Consider the following 12,777-nt stretch of genomic DNA (forward strand, 5'->3'; position numbering starts at 1 on the left):
GTGTCCTACTAAGGCATGTTTTTGGCATTGCTGGAGGATCCCACTCTTAATGGGTCTGGGGATTCTCAGTTTTACTCTTCGACTGGCTTGCATACATAGACATAAGGGGATGAAGTAATCTTCTTATAGTCTTTGTTATTTGTGTATCCTTTTCCAGTTCTGAGCTTGGAAGTCCCGGACCCCTGTTGGGCTGGTCCTGCTGGTCTGTCCGTTCTTCCTGGGCGATAACCTACGGGTTTCCTTATCTTTTATTTTCATCCGGTGAGGATGATTTTTATTTGTTCTAAAGCTCATGTTGTGGTGTGATGTCTCCTTCGGGATCTAGTGGGCCGGGACTCCATTGAGATCCGCGGCGACATGCTCAGTCGTTCCCAAATTTTTCGGGTACTAGAGTGTTCCTTCCCGTTGTGGGTTGGAGGCTTGGAGGAGTTTGGTCCTTCATACCGCCGTTCCTACAGTTTTGCCTTTCATGGTCTCTTTGGAAGTGTCCTTTTTATATATGCAAAGATAAAATGTGATCATAATTCAATAAACAATTACACAAATAGACACAAAGACACACATAAAAGACAACACATGGGCCTCTCATACAGCTCTGAAGGAGACTAAGCCAGCTAGTGGTAAAATAAATAGTGCTAGATGCACCACTTAATAAAGTGCCAGATGCCGTTCAACTTGTACCAAATGGTAAAGGCTTGTAGTCACGTATCCTAATAATAATACTTAGCGGCTGGTAAAATTAACAAAGATGTCATTGGTCAGGTCACAGTTCGTATCCTGTAATGACGATTGCAGCAGGCATAGCAAGTAGAAAGTAAGCCAATAAGCAAACAAGCCAGTCGTGATGTACCCAAGCAGTTAGGCATAAGCAAAATCAAGCAGAGCGAGCAAAGTCACTGAAAGAGCCAAATGTAACCTTCCGCTATAGCCCTGTGTGGGGTATCCACATGAGTAATGATAGAATATAAGGTAGGGAGGATAGTATTCGTTAACAACATCCGTTAACAAACAAAAGTTAATACCACATCCAGGAACCGTTGTAGCCCATGTGTACTACCTCTCCTTTACAGATGAGCGATGAGTAATGAAGTTTCGACTCTCTTCACTCTCTTCACCTCCACACAGGGAAAGATAACATAGCAGGGAAAGGTGGGGGAATCCCACAGTTGTAGTGCTGCACACCAACGCGTCCTCCTGCGTGTTTCGCTCCGTAGCAAGGCAGCAAGGAGCTTCTTCCGGGTGAAAGCATAGTGCTCAGGATGGTTCCTCTTATTGGCTGCTGATTGGTTCTGATTATGATACGCATATTAAATTTGTGATTAAATTGTTGGATTTTGGACTACATATTAATATCTTCATGTTTGATGGAAGATATTACAAACAAGTCTGCGGTACCGCCATGGGGGCTACGTGTGCACCCACCTACGCCTGCCTACACCTGGGTCTTTGGGAGAACCAGGTGGTGTTTGGAGATCTGGCCGCGTGGGTGGTCGCAAACGTGTCCCTGTGGATCAGGTACGTTGATGATATTCTAATACTATGGGAAGGTTCAAGTACTGAATTGCAGGAATTTGTATCCATTTTGAACCAGAACAGTTTTAATATTTTCCTTACCTGTACTAGTGATAGCCATAGTATTAGTTTTTTGGACCTTTTGATTAGTAAAGGCAAACACCAAATACTCGAAAAGAGCAATAAAATGAGCAAGGTATAAGGCTAAGATTCAAGATAGACAGGACCTCCTATATGGTCGGAGAGACCGACTAAATGAGGACAGCAAAATATGATTTATTATGAAATACAACTCACACTGGCAAGAACTGAGAACCATACTAAGTAGAAACTGGTATCTGCTGTCCCAGGACTACGATCTCTCCGACTCTGTGGGAGAGTATCCTTTAATGACTGCACGGAGTGCAGGTAATCTGAAAGACCTATTGGTAAAAAGTGGATTTGTGAAGACAACACAAAAGGATTGGTTGACAGACCATGCACAAAACATAGCAGGATGCTCTCCATGCAGTCATTGTGTAGCATGTACTTTCGTTAAAAGAACTAAAACCTTTGAAACAACTACTTTTCATATAAAATCTTTCATAAATTGTTCTACAACTGGAGTTATTTATTTGTTGTCATGCTCATGCCTATGCTTCTATATAGGAAAAACCTATAGGGAGTTCAGAACACGCCTTTATGAGCATAGGGATGACATTAAATATCTAAATTAGAGCTGCAACAACTAATAGTCATAATAGATAATAATCGATTATGAAAATAGTTGTCAACGAATCTCATAATCGATTAGTTGGTTTGCAATTAGTTGGTCTGTGCACAGCACCAGCTCCTTCACTCCAATGAACTCCTGCACATGGTATTGTTTTTTATGGTTATGTCCTTAGCCTAAAGGACGTCTACAGACGTCTACTTTTCACTTTTTCAGGACAGTATACGTTTACAACTACCCCTGACTTAGGTGCAACCCAGATATAATAGTCATCATTTGGATTGTTTATATTAAATCTGGTGATTTGGAACTATGCTTTTCATGATATAGTGCCAAGCTTGTTGTTTACACCTTGCCCCTAGATTGATGGGAGTTATTTAAATTGATGTGCACTATTATCGGTTTGCACAATTATTAGCGTATTGCTTGCTATTGCTGATTATATGTACTGTATAAATAAATGTGTAAGGCTTTGTCCTGTTATTGATATATAGTCCTTAGCGCTTTTGATTTGTTTTTTGTTTTTTTATATTTTTAATAAATTGTGATAATATGTACCAGATTTAACCTTTATAAGTATATATTTGTTATTTTTAGAGCGGACTATATATTTTCCCCTAACATTATAGCTGGGTATTTACCATTGCATATAGATATTCAAGATATTTTTTATGTTAGAATGAAGTCAAGGGTTACTTTATTGAGAGGACCCTTGCCAAGGTGAAAAACACTTTGCATTGGTGAAAAGTTAACAAAGATAAATATTCCACTTTGGTGAAATTGGCAAAACCCTACTTATACATCTCAAGCACCTCAACACCATCTGAGTGTCTCTTCTCTGCTGCAGGAAATATAGCTGCACACATAGAACCAGCCTTAGCCAGAAGCATGTGGATATGTTGAGATTTTTGCATTTCAATGCAAAGTTTCTGAAAGAGTGAATAGCAGAATGTTATTAACAGTGATAGTCTAACTCTTTCTAGTTCTGCCTCTTTTCAATAAGTTTTTAGTTTTGTTTTGTTTAATTATAAAACTGTGTTCTGCTGCCTAGAAATTGGACAAATTGTTGTGTTAATGTAAAGTTTTAGTCTGAAGTTTATATTTGTAACACTCAGTATGTTGATTTTATTTAAAATATAGGAAACAATTATTGAGTCTTTTTTTATCCGATTAGTCAATTAATTTAAAAAATAATCGGCCGATTAATCGATTATGAAAATAATCGTTAGTTGCAGCCCTAATCTAAATACTGACAGCCCAATTGCTAGGCACTTCGTACAGTTCCATGAATCCAAATTGGATGGTTTGGAATTCACAGGCATCGAACAAGTCAAACAGCACAGACGAGGTGGTAACATAGATACCATCTTGCTCCAAAAAGAGACAAGGTGGATCTTTAATTTAAAAACTCTGTCTCCTATAGGACTATATGAGAAATTAGAGTTTGCCCCTTTCTTACCTAAAAATGAATTGATTTTATTTAATAGATATACTGTATATGGCTTTGCTACTATATCCCCATGCTATACTAGCCCCTTCTTTATTCCATTGTTCTCAGATGTTTGGGCTGTTCTGAGATTTAGCGGACCCCCTAGTCCCAGTAAACCTTAGTTAATCTAAAGGGTTTATATTGCATTGCTTCATACATAATATGACACAGGTCACCATTAAAATTTGAATTAATTAAGTAATATTTTTTCTATTTTATTCTATTTTCTTTTTCAATATTAAGTATTGGTAGTAAAAATTATATTAACCTAAGTTCTTTATGTTGTCCGTCTTGTCTTGTTTTGCTGTGCATGTGTTCCTCTAAAAAGTTATGTGTAATATATGTGAAGCATAATTATAGATGATAAGTGTAAACCGAAAGAGAAAACGTATGTGCCGTTTCAATAATTCAGTTTAATTAATGACGTAGTAATCACATGATCTTTGCAGCCAATAAGAGGAACCATCCTGAGCACTATGCTATCACCCGGAAGAAGCTCCTTGCTACAGAGCGAAACACGCAGGAGGAGGCATTGGTTTGCAGCACTACAACCGTGGGATCCCCCCACCTTTCCCTGCTATATGTTATCTTTCCCTGTGTGGAGGTGAAGTGAGTCGGATCTTCATTACTCATCGCTCATCTGTAAAGGAGAGGTAGTTCACATGGGCTAAAACGGTTCCTGGATGTGGTATTAACTTTTGATTGTTAACGGATGTTGTTAACAAATACTATCCTCCCTACCTTACAGGGAGTGCAGAATTATTAGGCAAATGAGTATTTTGACGACATCATCCTCTTTATGCATGTTGTCTTACTCCAAGCTGTATAGGCTCGAAAGCCTACTACCAATTAAGCATATTAGGTGATGTGCATCTCTGTAATGAGAAGGGGTGTGGTCTAATGACATCAACACCCTATATCAGGTGTGCATAATTATTAGGCAACTTCCTTTCCTTTGGCAAAATGGGTCAAAAGAAGGACTTGACAGGCTCAGAAAAGTAAAAAATAGTGAGATATCTTGCAGAGGGATGCAGCACTCTTAAAATTGCAAAGCTTCTGAAGCGTGATCATCGAACAATCAAGCGTTTCATTCAAAATAGTCAACAGGGTCGCAAGAAGCGTGTGGAAAAACCAAAGCGCAAAATAACTGCCCATGAACTGAGAAAAGTCAAGCGTGCAGCTGCCAAGATGCCACTTGCCACCAGTTTGGCCATATTTCAGAGCTGCAACATCACTGGAGTGCCCAAAAGCACAAGGTGTGCAATACTCAGAGACATGGCCAAGGTAAGAAAGGCTGAAAGACGACCACCACTGAACAAGACACACAAGCTGAAACGTCAAGACTAGGCCAAGAAATATCTCAAGACTGATTTTTCTAAGGTTTTATGGACTGATGAAATGAGAGTGAGTCTTGATGGGCCAGATGGATGGGCCCGTGGCTGGATTGGTAAAGGGCAGAGAGCTCCAGTCCGACTCAGACGCCAGCAAGGTGGAGGTGGAGTACTGGTTTGGGCTGGTATCATCAAAGATGAGCTTGTGGGGCCTTTTCTCCAACATTGGTGTGTCCGGTCCACGGCGTCATCCTTACTTGTGGGATATCTCTTCCCCAACAGGAAATGGCAAAGAGTCCCAGCAAAGCTGGCCATATAGTCCCTCCTAGGCTCCGCCCACCCCAGTCATTCTCTTTGCCGTTGAACAGGCAACATCTCCACGGAGATGGTTAAGAGTTTTTTGGTGTTTAAATGTAGTTTTTTATTCTTCTATCAAGTGTTTGTTATTTTAAAATAGTGCTGGTATGTACTATTTACTCTGAAACAGAAAAGGATGAAGATTTCTGTTTGTGAGAGGAAGATGATTTTAGCAGACAGTAACTAAAATCGATTGCTGTTTCCACATAGGACTGTTGAGATGAAGTAACTTCAGTTGGGGGAAGCAGTTAGCAGACTTTTCTGCTTAAGGTATGACTAGCCATATTTCTAACAAGACGATGTAATGCTGGAAGGCTGTCATTTCCCCTCATGGGGACCGGTAAGCCATTTTCTTAGTCAAACAAACAGAATAAAGGGCTTATGATGGGCTAAAAAACTGGTAGACATTTTTATGGGCTAAATCGATTGCTTTATTTGGGCATTTTATTCATATTTATGCTGACAATTTACATTTATAAACTTGGGGAACGTTTATTAAACGGCAGGCACTGTGTTAGACACCTTTTCCAGTCAGGGGGCCTTCCTAGTTGTAGACTGAGCCTCATTTTCGCGCCATTACTGCGCAGTTGTTTTCTGAGAGCAGGGCATGCAGATGCATGTGTGAGGATCTAAAAATTGCTGGAAAAGCTTCTAGAAGACGTCAATTGGTATCGTATTCCCCTCTGGGCTTGGTTGGGTCTCAGCAAAGACTATAGCTGGGACTGTATAGGGGTTAAATTTATAAACGGCTCCGGTTCCGTTATTTTAAGGGTTAAAGCTCTGAAATTTGGTGTGCAATACTATTAATGCTTTAAGACGCTGTGGTGAAATTTTGGTAATTTTTGAACAATTCCTTCATACTTTTTGACATATTCAGTAATAAAGTGTTTTCTGTTTAAAATTTAAAGAGACAGTAACGATTTTGTTTTAAAACGTTTTTTGTGCTTTGTTGACAAGTTTAAGCCTGTTTAACATGTCTGTACCTTCAGATAAGCTATGTTCTATATGTATGAAAGCCAATGTGTCTCCTCATTTAAATTTATGTGATAATTGTGCCATAGCGTCCAAACAAAGTAAGGACAGTACTGCCACAGATAATGAAATTGCCCAAGATGATTCCTCAGATGAGGGGAGTAAACATGATACTACATCATCTCCTACTGTGTCTACACCAGTTTTGCCCACGCAGGAGGCCCCTAGTACATATAGTGCGGCAATACTTATTACCATTCAACAATTAATGGCTGTAATGGATAACTCCATAGCAAATATTTTATCCAAAATGCCTACTTATCAGAGAAAGCGCAATTGCTCTGTTTTAAACACTGAAGAGCAGGAGGGCGCTGATGATAATTGTTCTGTCATACCCTCACACCAATCTGAAGGGGCCATGAGGGAGGTTTTGTCAGATGGAGAAATTTCAGATTCAGGAAAAATTTCTCAACAAGCTGAACCTGATGTTGTGACATTTAAATTTAAATTAGAACATCTCCGCGCACTGCTTAAGGAGGTGTTATCTACTCTGGATGATTGTGACAACTTGGTCATTCCAGAGAAATTATGCAAGATGGACAAGTTCCTAGAGGTTCCGGTGCACCCCGACGCTTTTCCTATACCCAAGCGGGTGGCGGACATAGTAAATAAGGAGTGGGAAAAGCCCGGCATACCTTTTGTCCCCCCCCCCCCCCTATATTTAAGAAATGATTTCCTATGGTCGACCCCAGAAAAGACTTATGGCAGACAGTCCCTATTGTCGAGTGGGGAAGTTTCTACTCTAAACAAACGCACTACTATTCCTATCGAAGATAGTTGTGCTTTCAAAGATCCTATGGATAAAAAATTGGAAGGTTTGCTTAAAAAGATTTTTGTACAGCAAGGTTACCTTCTACAACCCATTTCGTGCATTGTTCCTGTCACTACAGCAGCGTGGTTCTGGTTCGAGGAACTAGAAAAGTCGCTCAGTAGAGAGACTCCATATGAGGAGGTTATGGACAGAGTTCACGCACTTAAATTGGCTAACTCTTTTATTTTAGATGCCGCTTTGCAATTAGCTAGATTAGCGGCGAAAAATTCAGGGTTTGCTATTGTGGCGCGCAGAGCGCTTTGGCTAAAGTCTTGGTCAGCGGATGTGTCATCCAAGACAAAATTGCTTAACATCCCTTTCAAAGGTAAAACTCTATTTGGACCAGAATTGAAAGAGATTATTTCAGACATCACTGGGGGAAAGGGCCACGCCCTTCCACAAGATAGGTCTTTCAAGGCTAAAAATAAGTCTAATTTTCGTTCCTTTCGCAATTTCAGGAACGGACCGGCCTCTAATTCTGCATCCTCTAAGCAAGAGGGTAATGCCTCACAACCCAAACCAGCCTGGAAACCGATGCAAGGCTGGAACAAGGGTAAGCAGGCCAAGAAGCCTGCCGCTGCTAACAAAACAGCATGAAGGAGTAGCCCCCGATCCGGGACCGGATCTAGTGGGGGGCAGACTCTCTCTCTTTGCTCAGGCTTGGGCAAGAGATCTTCAGGATCCCTGGGCGCTAGAAATAGTTTCTCAAGGTTATCTCCTGGAATTCAAGGAACTACCCCCAAGGGGAAGGTTCCACATGTCTCACTTATCCTCAAACCAAATAAAGAGACAGGCATTCTTACATTGTGTAGAAGACCTGTTAAAGATGGGAGTGATACACCCAGTTCCAATAAAGGAACAAGGAATGGGATTTTATTCCAATCTGTTCGTAGTTCCCAAAAAAGAGGGAACTTTCAGACCAATTTTGGATTTGAAGATCCTAAACAAATTTCTCAGGGTACCATCGTTCAAGATGGAAACCATTCGAACGATTCTACCCACTATCCAGGAAAGTCAATTTATGACTACCGTGGATCTAAAGGATGCGTACCTACATATTCCTATCCACAAAGAACATCATCAGTTCCTAAGGTTCACTTTTCTGGACAAGCATTACCAGTTTGTGGCCCTCCCATTCGGGTTAGCCACTGCTCCAAGGATTTTCACAAAGGTGCTAGGGTTCCTTCTAGCGGTTCTAAGACCGAGGGGCATTGCAGTAGTACCTTACTTGGACGACATTCTAATACAAGCGTCGTCCCTGTCAAAAGCAAAGGCTCATACAGACATCGTTCTGGCCTTTCTCAGATCACACGGATGGAAGGTGAACATAGAAAAAAGTTCTCTGTCTCCGTCAACAAGAGTTCCCTTCTTGGGAACAATAATAGATTCCTTAGAAATGAGGATTTTTCTGACAGAGGTCAGAAAATCAAAACTTCTAAGCTCTTGTCACGCTTTCATTCTGTTCCTCGTCCTTCCATAGCGCAGTGCATGGAAGTAGTAGGGTTGATGGTTGCAGCAATGGACATAGTTCCTTTTGCACAAATTCATCTAAGACCATTACAACTGTGCATGCTCAAACAGTGGAATGGGGATTATACAGACTTGTCTCCAATGATTCAAGTAGATCAGAAGACCAGAGATTCACTCCGTTGGTGGCTGACCCTGGACCATCTGTCCCAGGGAATGAGCTTCCGCAGACCAGAGTGGGTCATTGTCACGACCGACGCCAGTCTAGTGGGCTGGGGAGCGGTCTGGGAATCCCTGAAGGCTCAGGGTCTATGGTCTCGGGAAGAATCTCTTCTCCCGATAAACATTCTGGAACTGAGAGCGATATTCAATGCTCTCAGGGCTTGGCCTCAACTAGCAAAGGCCAGATTCATAAGGTTCCAATCAGACAACATGACGACCGTTGCGTATATCAATCATCAGGGGGGAACAAGGAGTTCCCTGGCGATGAAAGAAGTGACCAAAATTCAATGGGCGGAGGATCACTCCTGCCACCTGTCTGCGATCCACATCCCAGGTGTGGAAAACTGGGAGGCGGATTTTCTGAGTCGTCAGACATTCCATCCGGGGGAGTGGGAACTCCACCCGGAGATCTTTGCCCAAATAACCCAATTATGGGGCATTCCAGACATGGATCTGATGGCGTCTCGTCAGAACTTCAAGGTTCTTTGCTACGGGTCCAGATCCAGGGACCCCAAGGCGACTCTAGTAGATGCACTAGTAGCACCTTGGACCTTCAACCTAGCTTATGTATTTCCACCGTTTCCTCTCATTCCCAGGCTGGTAGCCAGGATCAATCAGGAGAGGGCCTCAGTGATCTTGATAGCTCCTGCGTGGCCACGCAGGACTTGGTATGCAGACCTGGTGAATATGTCATCGGTTCCACCATGGAAGCTACCTTTGAGACAGGACCTTCTTGTTCAGGGTCCATTCGAACATCCAAATCTGGTCTCCCTCCAGCTGACGGCTTGGAGATTGAACGCTTGATTCTATCGAAGCGTGGGTTTTCAGATTCTGTGATAGATACTCTGGTTCAGGCCAGAAAACCGATAACTAGAAAGATTTACCATAAAATATGGAAAAGATATATCTGTTGGTGTGAATCCAAAGGATTCCCATGGAATAAGATAAAAATTCCTAAGATTCTCTCCTTTCTACAAGAAGGTTTGGAGAAAGGATTATCTGCAAGTTCTCTAAAGGGACAGATCTCTGCTTTATCTGTCTTACTACACAAAAGACTGGCAGCTGTGCCAGATGTTCAAGCATTTGTTCAGGCTCTGGTTAGGATCAAGCCTGTTTACAGACCTTTGACTCCTCCCTGGAGTCTAAATCTAGTTCTTTCATTTCTTCAAGGGGTTCCGTTTGAACCTTTACATTCCATAGATATTAAGTTACTATCTTGGAAAGTTTTGTTTTTGGTTGCAATTTCTTCTGCTAGAAGAGTTTCAGAGTTATCTGCTCTGCAGTGTTCTCCGCCCTATCTGGTGTTCCATGCAGATAAGGTGGTTTTGCGTACTAAGCCTGGTTTTCTTCCTAAGGTTGTTTCTAACAAAAATATTAACCAGGAGATAGTTGTACCTTCTTTATGTCCGAATACAGTTTCAAAGAAGGAACGTTTGTTACACAATTTGGACGTAGTCCGTGCTCTAAAATTCTATTTAGAGGCTACAAAAGATTTCAGACAAACTTCTTCCTTGTTTGTTGTTTATTCTGGTAAAAGGAGAGGTCAAAAAGCGACTTCTACCTCTCTTTCCTTTTGGCTTAAAAGCATCATCCGATTGGCTTATGAGACTGCCGGATGGCAGCCTCCTGAAAGAATCACAGCTCACTCTACTAGGGCTGTGGCTTCCACATGGGCCTTCAAGAACGAGGCTTCTGTTGACCAGATATGTAAGGCAGCGACTTGGTCTTCACTGCACACTTTTGCCAAATTGTACAAGTTTGATACTTTTGCTTCTTCGGAGGCTATTTTTGGGAGAAAGGTTTTGCAAGCTGTGGTGCCTTCCGTTTAGGTAACCTGATTTTCTCCCTCCCTTCATCCGTGTCCTAAAGCTTTGGTATTGGTTCCCACAAGTAAGGATGACGCCGTGGACCGGACACACCAATGTTGGAGAAAACAGAATTTATGCTTACCTGATAAATTACTTTCCCCAACGGTGTGTCCGGTCCACGGCCCGCCCTGGTTTTTTAATCAGGTCTGATGAATTATTTTCTCTAACTACAGTCACCACGGTACCATATGGTTTCTCCTATATATATTTCCTCCTGTCCGTCGGTCGAATGACTGGGGTGGGCGGAGCCTAGGAGGGACTATATGGCCAGCTTTGCTGAGACTCTTTGCCATTTCCTGTTGGGGAAGAGATATCCCACAAGTAAGGATGACGCCGTGGACCGGACACACCGTTGGAGAAAGTAATTTATCAGGTAAGCATAAATTCTGTTTTCGGGTTGAGGATGGAGTCAAGCTCAACTCCCAGTCCTACTGCCAGTTTCTGGAAGACACCTTCTTCAAGCAGTGGTACAGGAAGAAGTCTGCATCCTTCAAGAAAAACATGATTTTCATGCAGGACAATGCTCCATCACACGCGTCCAAGTACTCCACAGCGTGGCTGGCAAGAAAGGGTATAAAAGAAGAAAATCTAATGACATGGCCTCCTTGTTCACCTGATCTGAACCCCATTGAGAACCTGTGGTCCATCATCAAATGTGAGATTTACAAGGAGGGAAAACAGTACACCTCTCTGAACAGTGTCTGGGAGGCTGTGGTTGCTGCTGCACGCAATGTTGATGATGAACAGATCAAAACACTGACAGAATCCATGGATGGCAGGCTTTTGAGTGTCCTTGCAAAGAAAGGTGGCTATATTGGTCACTGATTTGTTTTTGTTTTGTTTTTGAATGTCAGAAATGTATATTTGTGAATGTTGAGATGTTATATTGGTTTCACTGGTAAAAATAAATAATTGAAATGGGTATATATTTGTTTTTTGTTAAGTTGCCTAATAATTATGCACAGTAATAGTCACCTGCACACACAGATATCCCCCTAAAATAGCTATAACTAAAAACAAACTAAAAACTACTTCCAAAACTATTCAGCTTTGATATTAATGAGTTTTTTGGGTTCATTGAGAACATGGTTGTTGTTCAATAATAAAATTAATCCTCAAAAATACAATTTGCCTAATAATTCTGCACTCCCTGTATATTCTATCATCTCATGTGGATACCCCACACAGGGCTATAGCGGAAGGTTACATTTGGCTCTTTCAGTGACTTTGCTTGATTTTGCTTATGCCTAACTGCTTGGGTACATCACGACTGGCTTGTTTGCTTATTGGCTTACTTTTTACTTGCTGTGCCTGCTGCAATCGTCATTACAGGATACGAACTGTGACCTGACCACTGACATATTTGTTCATGTTACCAGCCGCTAAGTATTTATTATTATTAGGATACGTGACTACAAGCCTTTACCATTTGGTACAAGTTGAACGGCATCTGGCACTTTATTTAGTGGTGCATTTAGCACTATTTATTTTACCACTAGCCGGCTTAGTCTCTTTCAGAGCTTTATGAGGGGCGCATGTGTTGTCTTTTATGTGTGTCTTTGTGTCTATTTGTGTATTTGTTTATTGAATTATGATCACATTTACATAAACATTTTTTCTTTGCATATATACTCTTGTGTTTTGTCATTCATTTAAGGAGGGTGCAATCCCCCTGGTCTTTTGGATACACCTTATACTGGTGCATCCACTTTTCTACTTACTTGTTTTGTATATGTCCTTTTAGGACTTGTTCCTTTTAGAGGTTCTCTTCCTTTGGGTCGAGACTTACTGGACTTCGTCACGTTTTTCTGGCGGCTTTGGCCGCTTAATTAGGAAGTGAAGGCTGTGAGGCTCTGCCTTCTTTCGGGAGTTAGTCGTCTCCATATCAGGGGCAATAGGAGGTGTTGTCTCTTTTTCCAAGCTTTTTGCTTAGGGGATGTTTTTCTGCCTGAGTTCGGAATGCTTTGCATTCTTCT

General features: G+C 41.6%; 1 protein-coding gene across 1 annotated transcript in view; it reads left to right on the top strand.

Moving 5' to 3' along the window:
• Positions 1-12,777, top strand: part of LOC128644145 (uncharacterized) — a gene marked incomplete at its 3' end in the record, with an annotated part of 268,123 nt that overhangs the window by 152,356 nt on the left and 102,990 nt on the right. Inside the window, exons 4-5 of the mRNA XM_053696855.1 lie at positions 1,372-1,515; positions 1,863-1,920. Coding sequence (XP_053552830.1) covers positions 1,372-1,515; positions 1,863-1,920 — 202 coding nt within the window. The remainder of the gene's footprint in view (positions 1-1,371; positions 1,516-1,862; positions 1,921-12,777) is intronic.

Source organism: Bombina bombina, unplaced genomic scaffold (genome assembly GCF_027579735.1).
Source record: "Bombina bombina isolate aBomBom1 unplaced genomic scaffold, aBomBom1.pri scaffold_557, whole genome shotgun sequence".
Classification (NCBI taxonomy): Eukaryota; Metazoa; Chordata; class Amphibia; order Anura; family Bombinatoridae; genus Bombina; species Bombina bombina.